The sequence below is a fragment of the Ruditapes philippinarum genome, unplaced genomic scaffold, assembly GCF_026571515.1.
Source record: "Ruditapes philippinarum isolate M1 unplaced genomic scaffold, ASM2657151v2 ctg1969_1_1_1_1, whole genome shotgun sequence".
NCBI lineage: Eukaryota > Metazoa > Mollusca > Bivalvia > Venerida > Veneridae > Ruditapes > Ruditapes philippinarum.
The window spans coordinates 61,165-88,047 of record NW_026856975.1 but is presented as its reverse complement, the minus strand read 5'-3'; the positions used below and the strand labels follow the sequence as shown (position 1 = coordinate 88,047).

The 26,883-nt window shown below is 32.6% G+C and overlaps 2 protein-coding genes across 4 annotated transcripts; both read left to right on the top strand.

The window, feature by feature from the left end:
• The first annotated feature begins 1,127 nt into the window (after positions 1–1,127).
• Positions 1,128–26,096, top strand: LOC132748323 (DC-STAMP domain-containing protein 2-like). Of its 3 annotated transcripts, XM_060737903.1 has the most exons (9): positions 1,128–1,533; positions 2,202–2,411; positions 3,092–3,930; positions 4,537–4,595; positions 4,641–4,667; positions 5,072–5,170; positions 5,902–8,074; positions 22,811–23,854; positions 24,662–26,096. In XM_060737903.1, exons 1-7 carry the CDS (start codon positions 1,335–1,337, stop codon positions 7,058–7,060), a joined length of 2,592 nt encoding a protein of 863 aa, XP_060593886.1. In that variant the 5' UTR covers positions 1,128–1,334; the 3' UTR covers positions 7,061–8,074; positions 22,811–23,854; positions 24,662–26,096. The 3 variants fall into 3 exon arrangements, with proteins under 3 accessions (XP_060593886.1, XP_060593887.1, XP_060593888.1); XM_060737905.1 differs by lacking the exon at positions 4,641–4,667 and having other exon boundaries at positions 1,129–1,533; positions 4,537–4,613; XM_060737904.1 differs by lacking the exons at positions 22,811–23,854; positions 24,662–26,096 and having other exon boundaries at positions 5,902–8,552.
• On the top strand, positions 14,382–17,725 carry LOC132748324 (DC-STAMP domain-containing protein 2-like). Its single transcript, XM_060737906.1, has 3 exons — positions 14,382–14,603; positions 14,770–14,924; positions 16,567–17,725. The coding sequence occupies exons 1-3, from the start codon at positions 14,382–14,384 to the stop codon at positions 17,723–17,725; spliced, it is 1,536 nt and encodes a 511-aa protein (XP_060593889.1).
• Positions 26,097–26,883: the final 787 nt, after the last annotated feature.

The following is a 26,883-nucleotide window of genomic DNA, read 5'->3' as shown; positions in this document are numbered from 1 at the left end:
TATATTACTAATTCAGGCACTCATTTTAACAATTATCAACATTTTTGGACACAATTATGATTTTGAAGCGCAGTTCATCAAATACATGTACATGTATTATTGTCCACTAATACATCCGTTGTGAGAATTGAACATACTTAAACGACGTAGTTGTACCACTTTCACGTACTTATAATATTGTCAATGATGTGCTTGAAACTAGTCCCCTCATTAACTGATGTCAGTAAAGATCAATATGAGCTCAAATAACTTTCCGTTGTCATAATTACTTTAATATTTCATATTTACGCTACTAACATCAATGTATGGATGATATTTTGTTTTTACTTCCTTCTTCTCACAGCAAAACGACACACAATTTATATCATGTGAAAACTGAAAATAAGCGCATATAGCCATCTCTGATGAAATGATATGGAAAGAGATTTTGCTCAGGCTGCGCGGTTTTTTGTTTAGGTTTTTTTTCTGGAGAAAATGCCATTGACTATTTTATATATCGCGAACCTCTGAAAAACGCACCTCTTATAAACAATATTTTTTTCACAACAACAGTCAAGTACTGAAGTTTATATAATAAATTTTACATCTGAAGAACAAGCTCTCTTTCAGCTACAACCAAACTCTTTGACTACCAAAGGGTTTCCCATTGCAGAGGTTGCACTAGTGTGTTTTAAAATTAATATATGCGAATTGTTATGTAACAAGTTTGGAATGTTATTGGTGCATCATACATACTTTTGTTAATGATAATGATGCATTGAGGACTTAGGCAGTTGAGTCAGTATTATCATCAACAAATATATACGTCGCATAACTAAAAGGTATCACAGGTTAAACGATTATGAATAACCATTTTAGGAAAAAGAAAGAACAAACCACAAAGAACATTTTTGTGTGACTACTGTTTTATCATAACAAAGGATGACTGACTACTAACAGTTAGTAATACGTACATCATCACCAGTCATGTAATTATTATTGTGACCGTGCTTTCTTTTTCTTTTTCTGACCTTGTTTGTAATAATCGCAAATAATAACACATAAACGTTTAGTTAACAAAGCCAACTTTTAAGTGCATGTTTCCGGAGAAGTCATCCCATACTATATATAAATATACCATATCCGCATATAATTAAGTTTCAAATATTTATCTATAGATTTGTTTGAAGATATGGACACTAATCATTTATTTCGAACCAACAAATTAATGAAATCATAGTGAATTTTGAAATCTGGAAAGGTGAACTTCTCATCATCTTCTACTGTTTTTTTTTACCGATCCATGACTGTGATATAATAATCCTAGCTGATTGTTAGAGGTTCCTTGCGCTAAAATGTTTAATGCAGTGTGCGACTTTGACGGATCTGATTCTTTAAAATGCATTTCTTTAAGAATTGGGGACCACCTCACGGCTGTCCATGTTGTTGACGAAACGTGGTATATTGGTTTTAATGAGAGAACGAAGGAAACTGGGGCTTTCCCTTCAGCGTGTGTAGTTCACGAAGAGGGCAAGGACTATACACCATTGCCAGGTTTGTTTATATTATATAATGATATTTTGAAGCTATACAAGAGCATGTAGAGGTAATTAAGTGTTTGATTTTGCATTTGCAAAACAATCCATCAGAATTATAGGCGACAACTTCTACTGGTGGCGATGGGCTGATTAGTTCACAATTTTATAGTTCTGCTTCACTTTAATAATTATATCACGCAATAGATTATGCTCATATCGGACTGGCATGACCTAAAACAATACCCTTTATGCTTATCACCGAACAAGTTTACAACACTATTGTACGATTTCACAAATGCATTACCCGGGCGAGGATTGAACCCGTGAATATGCCAGTGGACTGACAATACGATTACTCATCTGTAAGACAGCACTTCATTTTATCATGTACGTCTTTCTGTTTGCATACCAGAATGAATATATACCTGGAAATTTCTTTGTTTCTATTTAAGCTGACAAGAATTCTTCTCCCCGATGGGTTTCATTAAAATGAGTATAGCTAGTTTTACTTTGCATCACTTTTTTTACAACCGATTAAAGACAGTGAGTCATTCATACGCAATGCATATACTGTAAATCCAGTATTTGTAATTTGATAGGTAACCCAACCTATGTGAACAATGAAGATGAGAACTGTGTATGTATATTACATGTTTTACAAAATATTGTTTCCAAAAATTGTAGCAAAAAATGTTAACACAGAAGGATTACCAGAGAAACCCGTTTATGCAAACATTGCAAAACAAATTCAAGCCAAGAAAGCAGCTCTTCTTGATGAAGAAAACAGTCAAAGAACTAACTCAAGCAGGCCCATGGAATTTGATGTACATAAATTACGCAAAACCAAACCGGAAAAAACTTTCAAATTGAAAATTGTTAAGAATCCCAATGAAGGTAAGATTGCAGTCTAACTCAATATGCATATCATATTATTTCAAACAAACATGTAATAATATTATGAGATTATTAAACATTTTTGAGTACAATACCTGAATTATTTTAGACGACTATTCAGCTGTTAAAGCAGCATCGGACAAGGTGCTAGCTGTGCACGAGTCCAATAGAATCAGTATTGTTCTCAGCAATGTATATTAACCTCTCTATTTCACACCACCATTTTTTGACATTTCGATAGAACCTTGAACATTAATTTTAAGGAATTGATATGAATGTTTTTATCCTGAAAATAAAAAGGAAGCTAGATGGAGTACGATATAGATATTCTGAACCCCGAATATGAAAACGAGGCTACATTGGGTACGATATGTATTTGATGTAGATTTTTTGACTCTGGAAATGGAAACGGGGCTAAACATATAAGATTGAATCTGATTATGAAAAACGCTGAAAATTCATTGGTTATATTTTATAAGGTGTGAAAATAAAGAAATTAACTTAACTTGATCTAATGTGTGAAATTCGTCTTAAATTCTCGTTAAATGTTATATAATTCAGGTGATGTTCATATTTGATAAATGAATTTTCATTGGAAATGGAATAACAAAACAAAAAAATGTATTTGATTAATGTATTCTATAACAAATCTATCCAAATGCATTTTGAATATATTATAGTTGAAAAAGAAACAAACAGCAAAGCAGAAGAAATATTTTCTAAGTCTAACACATTGAGGACCGTAAGATTTGATGCTGTCACACTAGAACACTCGATTAGTATCCCAGAGTCTATTTCATCGTGGCAGGATTCTTCATTTGAAGACTCATTTCGGGATAAACTTTCAAACTACGATGATTATGTCAAAGATGATACAGGCCAAAAACCAAGGAAAAATGAGGAGAATTCTGACGATAGCTTCCACCGTTTTGGCAAACTTAGCTCATTCAAATCAAGTACAGAAAATCTTATCAACAGCCCAAAAGAGGAGAAAAGAGGTATAAAGGCACTGATTGGCATTATATCCGGAATAATATTGGGAATTTTCTTATTCCTAGTGTACCGGTATAGTTTTGGATATACCTTTAAAGATGCAGGGATCTTAACGACCGTACTTACTGTATTGATTTGCACTGGTTTGGCTTTTTCATCCTTCGTCAGATGTATTATTGCACTAGTTGTTCCTAATTTCTTCTCTGGCATTGGCAGAGCAGTTTTGTTGTCGGCCATATTTGCTCTTATTCTGAACCAGCCTATTTCTAATATATCACACAATGCAAGAGAGACCGGTAGCAGTATGTCATGTATAGTTGAATTGGCCGTAAATCAAACACGGGAGCTGCAAGGTGAAATGGCTATACCATTAGAAAATCTGACAAACTACGTGAGAAAACGGAATGAGGAGCTACAATCAGTATCAAACCAACTTGATTCAAAGTTTGACATTGTTAAAAGCATTTTGGCTCAACTTGGAGACGGAGCTGCCAGTGCTGATGAAGCATTAGAAGTTGTCATAAAGGTATTTACTAGTAGATTGCTATAACTTTTAATTAATCGAAATATGTCGTGGAAGAATGGCTTTAACCGCTTATATGAATTATTCCTTGTAAAATTGACAATAAATGTAAACTAACGTAACTCCCCTTAAAATGTATACACTTGAAACGAGACCCCTATATATTATGTTACAACAGTTAAAGACAAGTTTTTTATATTTATATGTGAGTGTTACTTCCTTCGTGTCTTCTAAATGGAGGTGGTTTCGTCAGCATGTTTCCAGACAGCTCGTGTTTGTGCTTTATCTTATTTTCTCAATAGTAATTTACGGGGTCATAGTATCAATAAATGGCTAAATGTTCGATTTTCTATAACTTAAATAACTACTGTTTAATTAAAAAAAAGTGTTTACCTTAAGACCTATGACATTAGCTAAAGCTTTATATAATGATTTGTTAAAGCAGTGACATAGTTGTGGAACAAAGATATCTAGCTACCTGTATATTTGCAGGATGCATTTACACATGTATCTATTCATATATATATCTGTAGTATCCAACTGACGCTTTATATAATAATTGACAAGATTCTTTCATTATCATATCATCATTATTTTCATTTATTGTAGAAATGTCGAGAGGCTGTCAATTCTATACAAGGAGAATGTAGAAGAAAATGTGACGAACTGTCTTATCCTATTAAAGAGTATGTCTAATTTTCATTCTTCTAACTCAGACACATCGTAAATATTTACTCAAGGTGGTCGTTAAATTATATTGTATTATTCTGCTTATTTATACGTTTTAATTTGTTTGACTTTTCTCTTGGGAAGGCAATTTCAATATTTTATTTCTAAATTACCAGCTGTTTTATTTATATGATAATCTTTATATGGCATCTACCTGTAGGTATTGAGTTTCCTTATTTTCCTGCAAAAATGCTCTTTTGGTATTTTTAATAAAATCTTAAAGATTTATGTTTATCGAGCTGTACAAACAAAACCGTTAGAAAAAATAAATCACATGCTGCTTGATATAAGCTAACTATCCTACAATTTTTAATTGATATTTTATCTGAGACAACTTCATTAAAGCTTCCAACTCGAATCATCCTCCAGTTAAATAATTACACGTATGTATTTACGTTTAGTGACTATACTTTAGGTTTTGCGGACGGTCATTTTGTGAAGACTTAGATTTCTCTAAAAGTTGTAATGAATTGGCTTTTGGTGTAGATCTCAATGACATCACAAAGAAAACAAGGTAATGTACGATCTATGTTTAAACTGTATTTTTGATATTCATCTAGTTTTATTAATGAGTGCGGAAAGATAAAAAGAATATATACGAAAAAAATGTATGTGAAAAACCTAAACAATTCATCATAGAAAAAATAGGAAATCATACAGAACTTACAACATCTTGAACTTAGGAACAAGCAAATTATAGTTTTGAGCTTCATTATTCTGTTTAAGAACTGTTAACCTACTTCCCTAAGGCTAGAAAGATGTCCGAAAGTGAAATAACCTGCCGGGGTACCGTACCACTCTTGCGGAATGATATTTCCTTAAATATATACCAATGATTAAAAAATGTTGAGATGTGTGCTAGGGGAATGTGGACGGTAATACTTGTGACTTCTACTTGATTCCACCGACCATGAACAGACTCAATCAGATCTGCAACATTTTCAATTTTGTCGTTTTATGCGTTTTTAGTGATTCTTTATTTCTCTCTATTTTATACGATTCAGATTTAAAAAAAAACACACGAGTTTTGCCTAGTCATTCAGTTAATTTAATCAGAGCATGCCATTATCATATTATTACTTTTGGCTAAAGGTAAATGAATAAAACTGATGCATTTAAGGAACGCCGTTTTCAAATTGATAACAACAAATTATTGTTAATGACCTTAACAAAGAAATATATATGTTTCACTTCTGAGTACGATTGATTTAAGTTTTCAATTTCTCATATTCTTCTTTTTTTCAGAACAACACTAGATGATGCAATAAACTATTTTAAAGTTGATATGGTCATCTCGGGCGAATTTAGCGGTAATACAAACGTTTCTAAACCGGCAACAGCAATACAACATGAGGTGGAAAAAGACATTGGAGGAAAACTAGATATATTTGATAGCGTAATGTCAGCAACTCGGCTGTGTATCTCTCTATCTTTGTTTCTAATATTTCTTCAATCCTTTTGGTATCTTAGAAATTATCTAGCCAAGGACGGATATGACAATATTTATATCACTAAACAATTTAAACAAATGGATAAAGAAGCAGGGAAAAATGGTAGAGAAACCGTATTGCCATTAAAACCACGGGAGAGAGAGGAGTATGTAGATACTGTATCATTTAAACTTAACTCAACAGAGTTATCTTACTCAAAACTTGGACTGATCCAAGTGTTATTACATTTTCTTCTTTGCGTGCTCATAGTTTCGTTTGACTATGCTTTGTACTACATGTTAAACATGGTCAAGGAATATGGCAATCTTGAAATAGAAATTAAATCATCCGGGCGAGTTAAAATATATGTTAATGGCGATGGACCTGTGGCTGAGTTTTATAAGCTTTTGGTCAATCCTTATAACCTCGATCGAAGTTTCAACAGAACCCTCGACATCGAGCCGTGTTTGCCAGAACCTCGAGGGCCATCAGGCTCCATGATTCCAGTCTTTATAGTTCTTTACATCATAGCACTCGCAGTAGTTTTACTTCGAGCATATGGTATGCGCCTAAGAAGAAAAGTCTCAGCATATTATTGCCCAGAACAGGAGCTGGCCAGACTAGATTATCTTCACAAGAAAATACGCCACAGACGGGTGGGATTTCTAAAATTCTTGAGACAGCAAATCAAATCTGCACATAAAGAAGAACAAGTAAAAAATCAACTGCGTTTCTCTACGTGGCTTGCATTCAATTTTCCAATCTTAGCGCAAATTTTACCAAAGAAAGAGAAACTTGAATGTACAAGTTGTGGGCAACGAGACACAAGCTTCAACAAGGTGCAGTTGACAAAATGTACTGGGGAGAAGGGCGGTATGACATGTGATGCCGTTTATTGCGAAGAATGTTTTACTGTTCTCCAGAAAACCTGCCCCCTTTGTTCAATGAACGAAAATGTGGTGCTCCGCGAATAACGAAATATAACTGAAAATATTATTTGCAGGAATTTGAATGGTAGATGTATTTACTTCCCATAACATTTATAACAGGATTGACTTAATAGAATGAACTTGAAAACAATTATCTTGACACTATATAAAGCTTGTACCTTCTTAGAAGCTTCCTTTTTGTGTATGATCATGTGGAATATTGTCTTTGCCTTTGTACTTTTTACTCGTTTTATATGTGTATCAAATTGATATTGATTACTATATGGCTTGACTTAGATCATTTTCTTTTCTAAAAATTACATTTTAAGTACTTTATTAGCTTCAACAAAAGTTTACGTAAGAGTGTCGGTAGTAAGACTTGAAGAGAAACTCGAGAAACAACGTACGCGTCTACTGAACATGTTACAGATATGGCCAAACAACATTTTGGCAATGCTATGCACGTTAGCTGATATGGGATCACCTTGTGTTTGATGATGGACTGAGATGATCCTGTCAATTCAAAACTTTATTGGTTCATTTTGATCATACTGTATAGGGCATCACTGCAATAATATGAGAGCAAAATTGTATTCAAAAGAGAATACATTTTCAACACAAGCTCAACATGTTATCAAAACGGTGAGCTTGTGTAAAATATTACATCTTTCTATAAGACTGTCTATTGTTTAATATGATAAGGCGCACATATAACTCAAATCTCACAAATGGTGTTTATTCTTCACACACAATTAAGAATAGCAAATTATCTTTATTGATCAATTAAGATGGTTTCATCCCATATTACGTTACGATTGTTTCATAATAATAAAATCGCCCATTTTAAAGTAGCCATTGTAAGTGTATGTTCCGGAAACTTAATTAATTTCAAAAAAGATATTTGTTATCATTTCCGAACATGTTAAAGTTAACATGTTAATACTCTTTTCTTCGCTGGTAGTCATTATTGTGTTTGATTTCGACGGGGAAATAATTGGCTTACAAGAAGTGTTTCATGAAAACAGAGGGACACATGTTACAGACATATTCACTTATCAGGTGTATTTATTTTGTTTTTTATTTATTTACTTTCCTTTTGCAAAATATAAACATATTTTAAGCCGCAAGAATTTTTAAATTTCAATTAGAATCTTCAACTTATTTTAACGTTAAGTAGAAACTCTTCAAATGTCAATTAATTGAAAAAAATGAGATATTGAGGCGCTGTAAACCAGGATTTGTTTATTCGCTCCCACATTTATATGGACAGAATGAGGAGTATCTCTTACTTTAAATATGTTTTATATTGCCTTAATAGTTATTAACAGTCATATTATTAATCGTATATGCCATGCAAAAATTGAAAAACGCATGCTTTCATTGTCAATCTATTGGACTTCTATGCTTTGAGGTGCAAAAAAGAAATAGATAAATAAAAAAAAATAGGTGAAAAAGTCTGATTTCCCTGCTTTTGTTTTGTGTTGCAAAACATACCGTGAAAATACAGAAGCATTTTGTATGTTTTCATTATCAGTAATCATTGTCTCTTGTTTCTCGTTGTTGTTGTTGTTTGTTTTTTGGTTTGTCATAGTTACCTTTCTTAGTAATTCGTTTGCAAGCGTTTGCCGTTCGCTTTATAAACGTTAATCATTCGTTATTATTTGTTTATTATTGTAGACCCTCGCGTCAGGTACCTGTTAGTTTACTAGATAGATCTGTTATGACTCGCAAGTATTGGCATGTCATAGCTACCTATTATTCGTTTGCAAGTGTATGCCTTTCGTTTTCTATACGTTAACCATTATTATTTGCTTTCAACCATCATGTATCAGAATAGCTACAATACGTGATGGGTTATGGGTCGTTATAATAATAATAATAATAATAATAATAATAATAATAATAATAATAATAATAATAATAATAATAAAAGCAACAACAACATTACTTAAGCTATCATCTAAACATCTATTCACCAATTTATTGGTTTGTTTAATAAATTGGTAATTATATTACAAAACATTCTACGACAGACAATGTCGTCCCGGGTACTACTTGTAGGTCTCAGCGGGTATCTTTAAGATACTAGACGAATTTAACGCATATAAATTGATGTCGTTAAATAATTTCCGTAAATATTAATGATAACAATAGAAAAACGGTGTTCTCTATCAGACTGTACTCCTTATCACCTCCGTCTCCCTTCTTACCATTGCTGCTTGGACAAAAAAAATACAACTCAGTCTGCTTGACTTCAGACATAATTTTGTTTTTGTTCGGATTCAACGCTTGGTTTATTGTAGTTTTACGAAATAAAAAAATACATGTACAAATTATCAAAAAAGTTCATTGAATAATAACTAGAATAACTGAAGAAATTGTTTATACGTGCTGAAAAGAAGTTTTCGAGAGTGTCGGGGTATAGTGTCAAATACACTTCAAGGTACACAGGCGTCTGCAAGTAGTACCCAGGACCACAAGAACCCCAACAGCATACTATTCGTTATGATTCGCACACGTTCGCAGGCTATCGCGAAGATTTATTGGTTATTATTTGTTTGGGTCGTCAGACCAAACAAATAATGGTTACGAAATTTCAGAGCCTAACGCTGTTAATTGCAAATGCCTAAAGTAGTCCACTTTTTTGAAGCGGTTACTTCCCTTTATATGTACACTAACGCCGAAAAATTTGGGGGAGATCAATGCGTAAAGATTGTCAAATGACAGGCGCATTAATTTTCAAGCAAAGTAGTTCCCGAATGGTCGAAGATTTCTAATACTGTTTCATTCTTTATAGATATTCATGCTTACATTAAGATCCATGATTATTTACATCTGAGTTTAACAACAGGTTTAGCGTCGAAATAATAAGAGTTACAAACCCTAATTTAGAACGATATGGTTTTCTTCAGGCCGTGATCCTAAACTTCACCGTGGCCGAGGGGTTTGCACGCTCGCTTATGAATCGAGAGGTCTGGAGTTCAAATCCCAGTTGAGGCAACTCATTTTTTTAAGTCAAATAAACATTGAATTGACTATCAGTGTTGCAATTAGTCTTATAACCAATTTACTACAGTTAAAACACTGGAAAGCATTGGTGGCACTATACAAAAACAAATTGGTTTATAATCTCACAACCTTCACCTTTCTGACATTCTGAGACCCAAACAAATTCAGCGCCTTCTGTGCTTTGATATAAATAATCTTACCATGAGCCGACAGCTTACAAATCTTGTATCCGTATTGAAACGGACATTAACAATGGGCAGACGAAACATGAATTCGCTACATTATTTCAACATGTTCAAAAAATTTCCGGAGAACAAAAAAAATACAAAGAATGAAAATCGCCCCAAATGCATCAATACGAATACCAACAGAATGCGGAAAACAACGTCAATTGTTGAAATAATTAGGGGACTTTTGTATCCTTTATTCAAAGTAATAATAATATCTTTATCTAAAGAAGGTAATACATGAAGATAAACCATCGTAGAAAACAAATAACATATCTTAATTTTAAGTGTGCCTTCTAAACAATACAACACAAAAACATCACAAAACAATAACCACCACTTAGTATTTCATTAAGATTTTATCTTGATTTTTTTTTTGACAAACACTCCTTTTACATATCAAATATCATTTATACAATTTTCATTTGCAAATATTTAAAAAAAATATGCATGGATATAAGTATTATAACATAATGACATAATGACAGAGTTTTGAAGATATTTAATTATTTGATCTGCAACATATGTTCTTAATACTTGGTTTTTTTAAAAGATTTCAGTTATAATAGATGGTAAACTAATTATTTATGTTTAATTTGTCCGCTGGAAAGATGTGCTTTTATCATTAGTTTGGAAATAAGAAAACTTTAACATCATGTTGTGTATAATATTATTCAGAAACATATATCTGTACAGTAAAGCAAATGTTACCAATGCTATTTATTACAAAAGAGTCAAATCATTTAACATGATTTTTATTTATTTATTAATCTTATAATTATGAATCTTATAATTATGTCAACCACTGAGACATTATATGCACACTTTAGCTGCAAAAGTTTGAAAGTTAAGAATATAATTGTCTATTCTTATGATGTATAAAATCTAGTTTTTCCTTCACATGACTGTACAATAGACAAATAGGTAATGAAATTATTGTACAAATACAACAAAACATGACGTCACAAACATGACAGTGTGTATTATGATTTTGTTTAATGATTTCGTTGGTAGATACATCTAACTAAAATGTTAACATTTTTAACTGGACCTTGAAACAGTTACAACTTCCACGCCGTGGTTGAAACCCAAGTGTAACCATATAGAACTGTTACTTGCAAGAAATGTTTCTTACAGAAACAAACAAACAAACATACACAAATAAGCCACTTGTGCAGAGCTCAAATGATTTTGAATTGTAATCTTTTCCTTTTTAGATATGTCATATGTTATGTTCATATTTTACAATAACCCACGGTGAGTAGGGTTTTTCCATAAGCGTCAGTTCCTTATCTCAAGCCCTTGCACGCGGAAATGGCGTCCTGGCACCGTATTGGGCGCCTGAAAAATGATCAAAATGACAAAATGTATTTTTGTTGATGATTCCAATATTTGATTGAATACTGCTTGCCATTTCAAATATCTCTTATTGTCACCTTTTACATTTTGTTTTCATTACAAATCTTGTAGGGTTTTACTGTAGTATTTAGTATCAACATAACAACAAATTACGAAATAATTGAAAATGGGTGTGAGATAATAAAATGTTGTAGAATAAAATATTACTATTTATCATATAAATGTTCATACTAAATCGCTTAAAACTTTATAAACATTTATTTTGTCCATCAATATTTAATTACAATGTCCGAACGATACATGTCTCTTTTTTATCAATATTTGAAATACATATGGAAAATATGTCCATTGTAGACCAATCGACTATAACATATTTATTTCTGTCAGTTAGAAGTTAGACACCAACAATATTTTGATTGATAAAGCAGAAAAGAAATATTCGCATAATGAAAACAGTTTCCAAAATATCGAAAGTAACGCAGGCAGAGACGTCAAGGAAAGTGTGCTAGGGTGTGTGAGTCTCTAGAACAGAAAGTGACGGCTTCAAAGACAAGCTATTTGCTGGCATAACAGCCCTTTCTAGGGCTTCCTCCTTTTCATATTGGCTCGGGTTACTGTACATTTAAATTCTCATTGGCCGCCGGAAAGTGACATATTTTCGGCTTTGAATTCGTATCTTTGGCTAATACTCCGTGGAAACTGCATGAAGATAAATTATCACCACTGTGCTTCAAAATTTACCCTTTAAGGGCATGACTGGTGACATGACCGGAGTCCGTTCTCGACTGCGAAATCTGCTATTTGCGTTTGGGGATGGGCCCTCATTAAGCATAGAATACCGACCGACCCGCCGGAATATCAGATCTGTTTTATGATATCTGTCTTGACTGTTGAAAATACAACATCGAAAGGTAATATGACTAAGACTTTAGGACAATTTCACTATCGACAACATACTTTCTCGCTGATGTACAGCCTCGAGGAAAAGAAGGAAGTAAGTAGTGCTAGTTAACAGCCTGAATCGTAGAAGTTTTTTTATCAGAACTGGCTGGTTGTCTGGAGACACAGATACAACTCCAACTTGGCTTTCGAGGGATCACTTTTTTCCAGTTATTTATACATCACAACAGCAGGTGTCAAGTGCTGTGTGGCAGCTGTAAAAAAAATGAAATTCGCCGTCTTTCACTTCAGTGTTGTTATATTTTGCTGGTCGGGATCATTGAGTCCAGCACTATTAAGTGTTGAGAATTGAGTACCGCTCAAGCCAGTGCTAGGGTGTGTGAGAGATGTTGCACATTTTCATTATCCCTCATGTACAGACTCAATCAAACCGAGTCTGCAATTTTCATGTAATTTGCTTCCGAGGGATCACTTTTTTCCAGATATTTATTTCAATGAGATTACATTAAGATAATGGATGGACAATACTACTACCGAAGCCATATTTTCTCGCGGATGCTCATTATCCGGTGAAAAGTGGCATAAGATAGCAGTGGTACACCTTTAATTATCAAGGAAGGTGAGCTGGACTGTAAGTAAGACGGAGGCACACTTAGAGGTGATCGGGAGACGGAGACACAGTTCCATATAGTTTGCTTGATTTGATAGATTGGGAGATTTAGTTATATTCGATATAAATATTGGTGTTTTTAAGATAATTAATGATCACCAATCATTTATAGAATAATTGTCACTAATAAATAGGCAGATTGAGGAAAATTCTTTTTTTATGTTAATATTTTAAATACCCGGAGATAGAGTAATCAGCTCAAAAGTATTAGTTTTTGTTATTTCTTTTCGAATTACGATTCCGTAGGCAGAGCATCGATACCGCCGTTAACAGTTACCCTTTAGCTTTATCTTCCGGTCTGTCCCGGCAGCTGACGCTACAAGATTCTTATACTCAGATATATCAGACAGATATTTATTGACTGATTTCACCGGGTCTAAAACACCGCCTCACACCCTGTGTCGAAAAGACATAACGATTTTCAAACGTATATCTTCATTTGGCACTTTTTCTTGTAGTAGCATATGGATATACAACTTCATTTTAGGGCGAAGATTCTGAGAGGCGTTTTTCTTGAGATGTTGAATTTCACACTTACTTTGAGTAAAATAGATGATGATGATAATTATGATTATGTTGTTGTTAAGAGGTCGTAATCTACAGAGAATTGTTGTGCAGTTATATTCGTGGTATTTACATAACTTTATTATCATCGAGGAATTTATATTCTTAAATGTATGATGTTTTACAGGAAGTGACGTTACATTAGAAGCTCAATCTGCGCATCAGTACCTTGTTGGAGGATTCACCCATTTAAAGACTATTTTGGGATAAATACGGTGCACAAGATATGGCAATTAAAAGAACGGAATCGTTTAGAAGTTACCATCGGTTTGGTAAACTAAATGCATTTAAATGCCGAGTAGACAGTTTGATAAACAGTTCAAAAGAGGATGAACGATTCCTGAAGGCAATATTTGGGATAATATCGGGAATAATTATTGGGATTCTAATATTTCTGGTGTATCGATACAGTTTTGGATACACTTTTACAGAAGCAGTAATCTTAACGGGTATTCTAACTGCTTTGATATGCACAGGATTGGCACTTTCATCCTTTATCAGATGTATCACTGCACTAGTTGTCCCTAACCTCTTCACTGGAATAGGTAGAACTGTTTTATTATCGGCCATATTTGCTCTTATTCTAGAATTTCCTATTTCTAATATATCCCATAATGCAAAAGCGGCCGGAGGCAGTATGGCTTGTGTTCTTGGAATAGCAATAAATCAAACAAAGGCACTGCAACTAGAGATGTCTATACCGTCAGATGATCTGAGAAACTATGTCAGGAAACAAAATGAAGAACGTAAGGCCCTAGTTGATAAGTTGGAATCAGCATTTGGCATTTTAACGCAAACATTGGATTTGTTGGACGACGGATCAGCGACTACCGAATCAGTTAAATGTAGTTTACAAAAGGTAATTACGTAATTAATTAAGGTAATTTCAAATAAATAAGTAAATTGTACATATATAGATATCTTTAGGTATACAGATACTTTTAACAGATACTTTTAAAGTGATTCAGTTGCTTTATTCAAGATATCTATTGGTCCTTATAATTAATTTTCAATTTTTTTTTCAGAGCTGTGGGAAAATAGTAATTTTGTTGCAGAAAACATGTAACATAAAAATTCGAGCAGTTGAACAATCTATGCAAAGAATTTGTGATGAAAAATGCGATGCAGCCTCCAAGTTCCTGTACAAAGAGTGCTATAAAATATACGACCATTTAAGGAAGTATGTATATATAGACAATATCGTATTAAATCTGTAATTATTTCTCCATAATAAAAAACAAAGAAAAAACGAAAAAAAAACTCACACACACACACACACACGCACACACACACGCACACACACGCACACACTTAAAAACAAAACAAAACAAAAAAACAAGAAAAAACAGGTGAGTTGAAAGTTGATGAAATTTGGAACTATCAGTAGTTGATGTTTTATCACCTATTTTTATTTACTTTATTATATCCGATCACAAATCAAGTTACACATGTGTGTTATAATAACACTTTGTTAAGCTTTTGTATATTTATCATACAAGTATTAAATACATGTACATTGATGTGTCATTATAATGAAACGTATTATCTACAAAAAGTTGAAAAAATATGGCTTGTCTGTTGTGTTTTTAAACAAATATTGAGCAAAACTTTAATTAGAATTTGTTGTCGAGAAACAAATATGTCTCAAAAAAAATAATTAAATAATATTTCAGTTACTTACAATGAATAAGTTTACAAATGCATTATAGACTGATCTAAACCTCCTTTTTTTAGCATATTCAAAGGAGAATCATTATGCAAGGGCTTCAATTTCTCTAAAAGTTGTTACTTCGATGCTGACTGTCACCTTATCTCAAATAAAATCAGGTATGTAATAAGATATGCCATTGTAAATTTGAATCAATGTTGTAAAATTATCGTGCTTTAAACAGAAGTTCGAACAGTATAGTAAACAAAGGAAAAAATAGAACAAAAGAAACCTATATGAGTTTAAAAGAAGCGCTTCTACACATCCAAACAAAAACATAGTACCCAGTTTGCCGAAAAATTCTTTATGTTATATTATTTTTATGCACTGTAAGTCACAAAATTTACTGAAGATATAACATGGCCATAAACATATTTTGAAAATTGATGTAGATTTATCTACCAATTTATTCAAATCTGTAAGATACGAAGTTTATTAAACAAGACAAATCTTTCTGTATAGATGCTAAGCCTTAATTTGCAACCAGAAATGCTTGAAGTACAAGTTTTAAATCAAAATGCGCTTGAACAAGATCGTTTCGTGTGTTGAAACTTTAATTGGGGCATGCAAATTAAAACATTATAAAGTATTGAAAGAAACCTATTTTGTCCTGTTTGATTAACTTCAAAACTTATAGGTGTGGATAAAAGGGTAGAAAAACCAGTAGTCACTTGTCAAATCTGAAAATATGTACATGGAACAGTTTATATCTTCAATAACTTCGTCAAATCAGAAGCTATGAAGCTGAAACATATAACCGAGTGTGCCATAAACATTACCTTAATGAATCAAAATAACATGCAAACGTAACATAGAAAACACAAGCAGACTTTATACATAACGTAATGGCTACCGAGTCATGAATATATACGTCAAGTTTGCAACCATTCACTCGCTTGAGCCAAGTGTGCAACAACTTCATGTTCTGCAACTTGTTGCCCGACCCGTATGTAATATAGTTCTTTCCGATAAATTGTTTTTGTATTATTCGTGTAATTTTACTCACGGGTTGCAATATCGTTGATCTGACCGTAAAGAAATACATGCATAATATTCTGAGTACGATTAATTTAAGGTGCAAAATTTACAATTTATCATGTTCTTCTTTTTTCAGAGCAACACTAGATGATGCTATAAACTTTTTTAAAGTTGATATGGTCATCTCGGGCGAATTTAGCGGTAATGCAAACGTTTCTAAACCGGCAACAGCAATACAACATGAGGTGGAAAAAGACATCGGAGGAAAACTAAATATATTTGATAGCATAATATCAACAACTCGATTTTGTGTGTCCTTATCTTTGTTTCTAATATTTTTAAAAACCTTTTGGTATCTTAGAAATTATCTAGCCAAGGACGGATATGACAATATTTATATCACTAAACAATTTAAACAAATGGATAAAGAAGCAGGGGAAAATGGTAGAGAAACCGTATTGCCATTAAAACCACGGGAGAGAGAGGAGTATGTAGATACTGTATCATTTAAACTTAACTCAACAGAGTTATCTTACTCAAAACTTGGACTGATTCAAGTGTTGTTACATTTTCTTCTTTGCGTTCTCATAGTTTCGTTTGACTATGCTTTGTACTACATGTTAAACATGGTCAAGGAATATGGTAATCTTGAAATAGAAATTAAATCATCCGGGCGAGTCAAAATAGATGTTAATGGCGATGGACCTGTGGCTGAGTTCTATAAGCTTTTGGTCAATCCTTATAACCTCGATCGAAGTTTCAACAGAACCCTCGACATCGAGCCGTGTTTGCCAGAACCTCGAAGGCCATCAGGCTCCATGATTCCAGTCTTTATAGTTCTTTACATCATAGCACTCGCAGTAGTTTTACTTCGAGCATATGGTATGCGCCTAAGAAGAAAAGTCTCAGCATATTATTGCCCAGAACAGGAGCTGGCCAGACTAGATTATCTTCACAAGAAAATACGCCACAGACGGGTGGGATTTCTAAAATTTTTGAGACAGCAAATCAAATCTGCACATAAAGAAGATCAAGTAAAAAATCAACTGCGTTTCTCTACGTGGCTTGCATTCAATTTTCCAATCTTAGCGCAAATTTTACCAAAGAAAGAGAAACTTGAATGTACAAGTTGTGGGCAACGAGACACAAGCTTCAACAAGGTGCAGTTGACAAAATGTACAGGGGAGAAGGGCGGTATGACATGTGATGCCGTTTATTGCGAAGAATGTTTTACTGCCCTCCAGAAAACCTGTCCCCTTTGTTCAATGAACGAAAACGTGGTGCTTCGTGAATAACGAAATATTACATGACACTATATTTCAAGGAATTACAACTTATATGGGTCACTAAATGGAATAAGTCTTAATTATTGACACTTTATACATAAGCTAAAACCTTTTTTGAAGACTTTTTGCGTGTGATCCTTTGTGTATTTCAATTTTATGCCGGCTCGCCACGGCGAGCCGGTATTACGTTAGGATTTTACTGAGAAACAACCTAAAACTCTGAATACATCCAAAAATTTAATCGAAGCTTGGCTTCCAGCTTTCTATAAAAATTTATTTATCAGGGCTAGGATCCAAACTTATTTAGCCAATCAAATTTAATCTTACATAGCGTCAAAAAACCTTCAATTTTCACGCCATATTTAAAAAGCAGCAAGTATTGTTTTGAGCGCAAAGATATTATGATGATTAAAAATGTTTGTTTTCATGAATTCTTTTCAATAAAGCATATTAACAATGACTTTTGATTTAGGTATTTCACCTGTTCCTCTGTAGTAAGTTTTCGTTTGGTTAATTAACATAAGTGTACACCTGGTTCTGTGCATTTTTTCTTTTTCCTTTTTTCCGGTCATTTTATCCTTTCCGGTATTTAGTGTATATATTTACTGGCCGGGATCCGGGACGCCCGGACTGGCCGGGATCCGGGATCGTATAAGATATAGAGGAAAAACTTATAAACTATATTTGTGTTGATTATTGTCGTAATGAAAGGCCATTAAACGTTAAGTTTTTTTATTGTATGTAATGAACGTTAAATTAATTAAACTTTGGATATAAATATATTTAGAGCTATTTATCAACTTAAAAATCACAAAACTTATAATTATATGCCTAATTAATTGGAAAAATCAAAGACTACATTCTTGAATTGGTCAAATCCCGGGATCCCTTTATGTTTTAATGCGATCCCAGCTTTTCTGAAAACTATATTCTTGAACTGGCCAATTCCTTGGATCTCTTTATACTTTAATACGATCCAGGCTTTTCTGAAAACTATATAATTGAACTGGTCAATTCCCGGGATCCCTATATGTTTTAATAGGATCCTGGCTTATCTGAAAAGCATCTAAGACTGGTTAATTCCCGGGATCCCTATATTTTTAATAGGATCCCGGCTTTTCTGGCTGAATTAATTGACAACTTGTGTTTACTTTAGGACTTGTCTCTGTCACTCATTTCAATACTAAATATCATATTACAACTTAACTTCGTATAAAGAGACATCTTTATGAATTCTACCTATCTAACATTTATTTGGTCAAGGTCAAAAGGCCATATAGTAAATGTGCATAGACAAAGGGACTTCATTCTATCTGTTTACATGCATCTTCATATATACTCATAATCCTCTTTGTAAAACTGAGTGAAACTGGCTTCCATAACTTTATGTCACTTTTATTTTGATGTTCGCTGAAGTCTCTTCAGCTAACAGAACTGTCATTTTTACATTTAAACGCACCCCTGGAAAGAAATTACGAAGCGAGTCGCTACTAGCTTTTTTAAAAGCTAACCTTGTATTGATAAATATATGGCAGTTTGCGTGTCTTGGTGTAAATAGTCTGTTGCTGCCGGTGTTGCAAATAATAAAAACACATTCACATGTATCTGAAATCATAGATAGCGAAGCTTTCCAACAATTAGACGCATTACGGATGCTTCGCACGGATGCAAATATAAATTAGCAAATGTATAATATTGTGCTTTACATGTTGAGTTTAAAAGTTCGAGTTTTAAACAAAAAATAAAACGAATGCATATACACATATTTAAAAAAATAAAAAGAAAGCATTTAACAAGATTGTTGTAGTGTACGTTGTACATATGGCATGACAATTATTTATTTCGAACTCATTTTTATTATTATTACAAGACGAAACCAATGATTTCACAACTCAGAGACATCATTAATTTAAGGAGCATGAGAAAACGTGCATTAACATTTTTTTATAACAGATGCATGAGCCGTTGTTGAACGTTATTGAATATGCATGACTAAGGGCGCCATGTAAAATAACTTACAGCCATGTTGGCACCGATAGTTTCAATTATCAAACATATCATAACATAACTTCAAATAGAATCTGTAAAAGTTCGACAATTCAAAAAAGAAAGATTGTAACAATACGAAAAAGCGAAAATGTAACAAATGTTTCATACAAGTGCGAAATTGAAAAACACGAAAAACACGACTCCTTTTGTGTCATATTGTGGCCTGATTTTGTCGTCCATTCGCATTTTATTTTCCCTCGAGAATGCGAAAACATGAATAACGACAAAGTTTTGAAATCTTATCTTTATGTAACAATTACGTAAAAAATGAAAATTGTTTTTAGATGAGACAAACTGAGACGCTGTGGGCCAGGACTTGTTTTTTCTTCCATAATGACAATATTTGAAGTGTTTCTTACTTAAAACATATTTTCTATTGTCTTAATAATATAGATTTGCATGATTAATCATAGACGCGTGCTTTCGCTGTCAACCTATTGGACTTTTGTGATTTTAAGCAGGAAAATGAAAAAGGAAAAAAGCATGAAACCCCTGCTTTTGTGTCTTATTTTGTATTATAAAACGTTTCGGAAAAATAAATAATCACCAAGTCATGCTTGCCATAACCTCCATATGATTCCAGTTAATAATTCGCCATAGTTTTGTTTCGAGTAGAAAAGTCTCAGCATATTATTGCCCAGAACAGGTGCTGGCCAGACTGGATTATCTTCACAAGAAAATACGCCACAGACGAGTGGGATTTCTAAAATTCTTGAGACAGCAAATCAAATCTGCACATGAATAAGAAGTAAACAATCAACTCCGTTTCTCTACATGACATGCATTTAATTTTCTTAGCTTTAATCTTACCTAAGAGGGGACGACTTGTACGTTCAAGTGGCAGTCAATGAGACATAAGGTTCAACAACATGGCGCATATAAAATACAAAGGAGAGAAGAGGGTGGTATTATGTATGATGTCGTGTATTGCGAAGAATGTTTTAGAACACTAAGAAATGCGTGCCCTGTTTGTCCGTAATATACAGAGAGTGACTTTTTTTTAATAAAATGTATTATTCGGCCCATCTTCATCATAAAATAGTTTTGGAGAAATTTTTAAAGAAAATGATCCACCGTATATTGCTTTACATTAAAGAGTATTTATTCAAATATTAAAACCACTATATTGTTTCATAAAAATGTACACATCAAGTTATATATGATAAAATAGGTGGAGAGATAAAAAGGTAGAATGCCTTTCAAGCATAGGTAGAATTCATTCTAGTATAAGTGACAGATATTTGTGACGATACTATTCCAGGCCCAAATTCAGGACATCATTTTTTTTATCGGAAACGACATGATGGTTATATTCTCTTTATTGAAGCACACTTTCTCAAATTAAAATAATGTAACTAATAAATTCATGTGTCATGGCTAAGGCGTTGATAGAAAAAAATCAATGTCATTCATGAAATTTCTTAATTGCTTTAATCCACAATCGACATTTTAATCGTTTATTTCATGAGTGTACATATTTAACCAACGTATTTAAACAAAAATTCCAAATTGTCATCCTTGTCGCCCATCCAACGAAGTCAGTAAAACGATATGCTTACGTAGCTTATTGAAATTTCGTAGTGTTCAGGTGTTGTGACTTTTAACAGTTAATGAAAGGGTTGGAAGAACAGCAGGTCACACGATAAACGAGACTTCGATTGTCTTGCATTACGCAGCTAGATAACGTATGAAACGCACCCGGCCTATCTTGTGAGATATATAAATACAGATAGTCAGCCGTTTACGTCCCCACTAAACCTTCCATTAACACCCATCTACTTTGGTCTAGTTATATTGGATATATAATTAAAGGTATGAATTTTATTTTATCATGAAAAGTTAAAGGTCGTCATGTCTATAAATATCTATTAAAGTAAACATTATTCTCTTAATTACAGCTGTATAAAATTTCTATGCACGTCGAAAGATCGATCTATAAATGCCAAACTAAAGAAAGGTTGTCTTCTTAAGGATGTTTCCTTTTTTAAAAACGTTAAGATATTTTGTTAACTAAATGCATATCAATAAATACGTAAGAGGAAAAAATGTAACTTAAATTTAGTTTAAATGATGTCAGTTAAAACATCTGCAAATAGAAAATGGAAATTCAAAAAGGAAATAAAGTAGAAACATTGTCCAAATACTAAAATGTTTTAAGATTAAAGAATTACGATTGACGGCATTCCACGATTTACTTGCAGGAAATAATGTATTAAATCAGTTTTAGAAATAACATAATTGGTATTGTTTATATGAAATCGTGAATGGCTTATTCTATCTGCGATGTCTTCTATCTTTGTTTGTTTATTAATGCATTCGTTCGCATGTTTTTGTTTTATTTTCCTGCCTATCTACTGATCTGAATGGAATGGTAATGGTGTTGTGTGCATGAACAAAAGCAAACTAGGTATTCATATTAAACACCTGGCGGATTTCTGAAAATATATTCAACATCTCGCATAAATCATAATCAATTACAGTATTTGTTTAAAGGACAGTTCTTGGAAATCGGGTAGAAAAAAATGATTATGTACTCTGTGATAAATAAAAGCAATTTTCAGCTATTTGTTTTGTATTCATTTCTTCCACTTTCACAAATTGCTATTTAAATAGTTTTTTCGTGATAATAAATCTACAAATGACAGCAACTTTAAGGTAATTGACGGAGGAGCCCTATTCATGTATACATAATGTAATTAAGTTCCATGCAAAAGACAGTATATAACACAATTATAACGTTCATGAACCCAAATCGAAATTCCCTCTTTCTCTGTCCAGCATATTTTTCGGAAATTCAGATCTATCTTATGACAGTGGATTAAAATAAAGTATTTGTGCAATCATAATTTCTCCTTTAAGTCGTCTGAAATATACAATTATTTTAAAGTAAAGGAACTGTTTAATGTAATCTTCACATATTCAAATATAGTCATATATTAAATTTTGGTGTTGACAGTTACCTAATTGTAGACGATTATAAGGTCAAAAGTGAATTGGATGTAAATTTGTTTGAATATAATTAACATAGATTAAATATTCTTACAGATGCAATTGAACCATCAACTTGTGATAGCTGGGCTATGTAGCCAGTTAATAATTGCACTTCCACTTATACAGAAGAAAGAAGCATGGGGTTCAAATAATGAAGATGAACAGATGATTGCTAATCATGATTCATTTGGAATCACTCAAGATGTTTCTGTCCTTCCAATAGTAAAATACGAAAATGAAAATGGAAACTTTGTTGACATGGAAAATGATCATTCCGGCATCAACACTGCAGAGAGTCTAGGAGAGAACGAGGAAAAGATAGCTGAAGAGGACCCTTTGTCTGGAATTTGTCAGACTCCCGAATGCATTCAACAACTACAACAATATATGGAATGGCGCCAGAAAAATGGATATCCGGTCTATTCAGGCAGATGGGGAAAATAATTGAAGAGATAATACACACGTGTTCATGTGATTTCTAACTTTCTAAACACAATGATATTTTACTGTAATGTCGTTCTTTAACATTTACAGCAAATAAATTTTAACTTTTGGATGTTAATGACTGATAAACAACATGCTTGTTTTGTTATTACTTTAATTACGCTTTTATTTATTCTTTCAAATATCCGTTTGATACATGGTAAATGTTTAAGGTCACCACTTTATCTCTGTTATTTCCAAACTATACTATACTTAATTTTACCGTCGGACAACCTCTCAAGTTATCATTGGCGGACGCGATGTACATTCCATTTACAGATTAGTAAAGTGCGTCATAGTTAAAATAAATTGTCAATAGAAATTCCAATCTTTGATGTGAAAATGGCAAATTGAATTACTGATGATAAGAGATCTTTTCAAGACTTTAAGAAGCCCAAAATGGATGGCCTGTATACATCTATAAATACCTTTAAGTGTAGAATTAATCCATTGATGCAAAGTTGTTTATTGTTGCTATGGATATGAGGTCGGCATATTATATAAATGAGAAGATAATTATTAATAAATTTAGAAAAGTGAGTAATTTCATGGTGTAAGGATTTGCTCTTACATTCGATTATTATTTTTTAAGAGTCTTTACGAACACAATGCAGGGTAAGTACTTGTTTTTTTATATGTTCGTTCCTGTTTATTAAATTTGCTATCTTTTTACAAATTCCATTTATTGTAAAACAGCTACTTAATGTCTGAACAAAAAGTTGCTAAACTAGAAAATATTTCAATATCTCATGAGTATTTTATGTGATATATTTTTTAGTTTCCACTCGACTAAGGCGTATAATTAGTTTTTACAAATGAATTTTATTACGAAATTGGTTTGTTGCTTTCACGTGACTCCTTTAATATAGAGGATATTAAATTATGGATTTCGTATTGAATATATTAAACGACTTGAATACAACAGTATAACGTGAGTTTAGTAAATTCAATACGGATTTAAAACGACTAAAATAAAAAAATGACATAACCTGAAAATTCGTAAAAAAAAACCCATATAAGTTTGACTTCTCTACTTTAACAAACGTGCCACATGCTTATTTTTGATTTTTGTTTACTCAACGGCATGAAAAATGTACACATGTTACTATATGTCCTTTCCACGCCATAGCTATTAAAACAAAATTCCATATGTATGTCCCATATTGGATGTGACCCTAATATTGATATGAAAATGCTTGAAAAAATGGTTGACCGCTCTATGGATAAGAGTAAAAATGTCGAATCAAATTAAACATCGGTGAAAATAAAACAGAGGCTCATTGCCGAATAATTATATGCACTGCCGCACCTTTCCGTTTTACCGGCACGGTACTAGTACATTGTATGTGATAAATAGAGACTATGCAGTTGTTATTTGCATCAGGGATATATCAATTTATACATTATACATATCCATTTCAGTCACCATAGTTCTTTACACATTGTCAGTAACAGTTTTTGGAGCTTCTATTCATCTTGAGGAAAGCGAGAAACCTCACAACTTTATAGATGGAATCGAGGAATATAAACTTCCCGAAGAGTACAAGGACATTGCAATGATGTGTGATTTATTTAAAAGGCTTAATGCTTTAACTAATTTTAAATCGATGCCGCCAAACACTCTCAAAGATGATACGTATATCACCAGTGAAGACAGTGATTTGAATGGAAATAACGAACTTGATGTTGATAATTTTAAAGAGATGCAAGTAGAAATGGAAACGGACAATGATTTAAATACGGATATTTCAAGTATAGGACTTGCTGACTTAAAGAACAAGCAGACTGTACGTAAAGAACGTGTAAGAAGAGACGATAGTGACGCTTTTCCAAAAGAGCTGCTAGAATCACTACATGGCGTATGTGTGACAGATGAATGTTTACGAATATTGCGAGAATTCTACGAATGGAGACAAATGAACGGTTATCCTGTCTACACTGGTATCTCGCAACTAGGTTGACACATTGAATAACAGCATCAAAACGAAATTCTTTACGGAATTGAAATGTCATGTTGAATTGTTTTAGCGTTAGTTCAATATATGAAACGTTTAATAATTGAATAAAATTAAAATATTCTTTGATTAAATTCATATTTAGTTATATTTCTTATTCAGGCGTACGCTCATGTTTCGTAGAAATACATAGGCAGAATGAAAACTGTCCACCATAAAATTTAATTAAACATTGCATTATTTTAAAATATGATAGAAGAAACATGAAAGCGAAAAGTGAAACAAATTGCGGATCTAATGGCTCATTCTCGAAATGTCTGCCCTTAAAATTGAAGGTTTTTATACTTAATGTTTATATTTTAAAAAAAACTAAGTATCGAATTAAATTTATATGTAGTTTATCATGTGTAAACTTATTCAAGTTTGATGAAATCTGCGTGAAATACATTATCTGCAATTTCTTCCTTCATATTATTATTATTATAATTTGAAGAACAGTATTTCTTCAAATTCTGTGTGCGTCTTATGTTTGAATGAAATCATTTGATTGAGTTCGTTATAAGAGGAGTTTATCAATAAGTAACTCTTTTTGTGAACTTTCTTCTAGAAAAAGGTACATAAAATCAATGAAATCTGCTTCATCATGACTAATCATACTCTTTCAGACAAATATTTGTCATAATTATTATTCAATGCAAAAACAATTTTGATTCTAAGAAATGTGTTGCATTAATATAATTTATTTTTTTCCGTTATCTTGTATAGAACTTATAGACCTTACTTGAATTGAAAGGATAATTGGCATGCTTGCTATATTATATGTTTATATGGACATGAATTGTTATTGTTAATGGTATTATGTTAAAATTGTTCTATATCTTAAATTAAAGCTGTGAAAAGGGCGTTGTTGCTTTATAACCTTTGGAAGGAAATTCTTATGTTTTAATGAAATATTAAACTCGACAGCCAAATAGTATTTTCAAATCAATAAGTTTATTAGGCTATGTGGTTTGCATATCACATTTGACTAGGAACGGCTTTTTCTGAAAGATAAGTTTTTTGTTATACTATAATATAATTAGTAGCACAATAAGTGCGGTGTTGAGTACAGTGATGTCAAATTTAGTTAGTTATCATGTTTCTGTTTAAATAATTTGTAAATATCAAGGATTGATTTATTAGATTTCAAACATGGTATTATAAGCTTATGGCCTGATTTTAACGTGCAATATTAACTTTTTGTTAAGTGTAAAAAGAGGTCCACTTTACCATAAATAACGTGTGATACAAAAACCCAGCCCCATCCACTAGGGTCAGACCTGCCTTTTTTAGGGCCACATATTTCATCCATAGAGGTAGATACTCTTGCATTAAGACCTTGTTACTGTTAAATGCATTTGTGAAAATGAGATTAAGATAGTCGTCAAATTTAAGACTTTTTCCGCATTATTTTATCCCTGAAATATTCTAGTCATTGTCTTAAAGGTATTTTCCATCCGATTCTTTTTGAAACTAAATTGGTCATAATTCATAGCTTGTTTATTTCAAATACATTTTTCTACACTGCTTCGTCAGACCCTTTAAGTTAATTTTCTTGCTACTCATCCTTGAATATTTTTCGTACTTTTGTTATGCTCATCGGGTTAACTTTTATATGTATCTGCATAATCATTTCTGTGTTTTATTTTA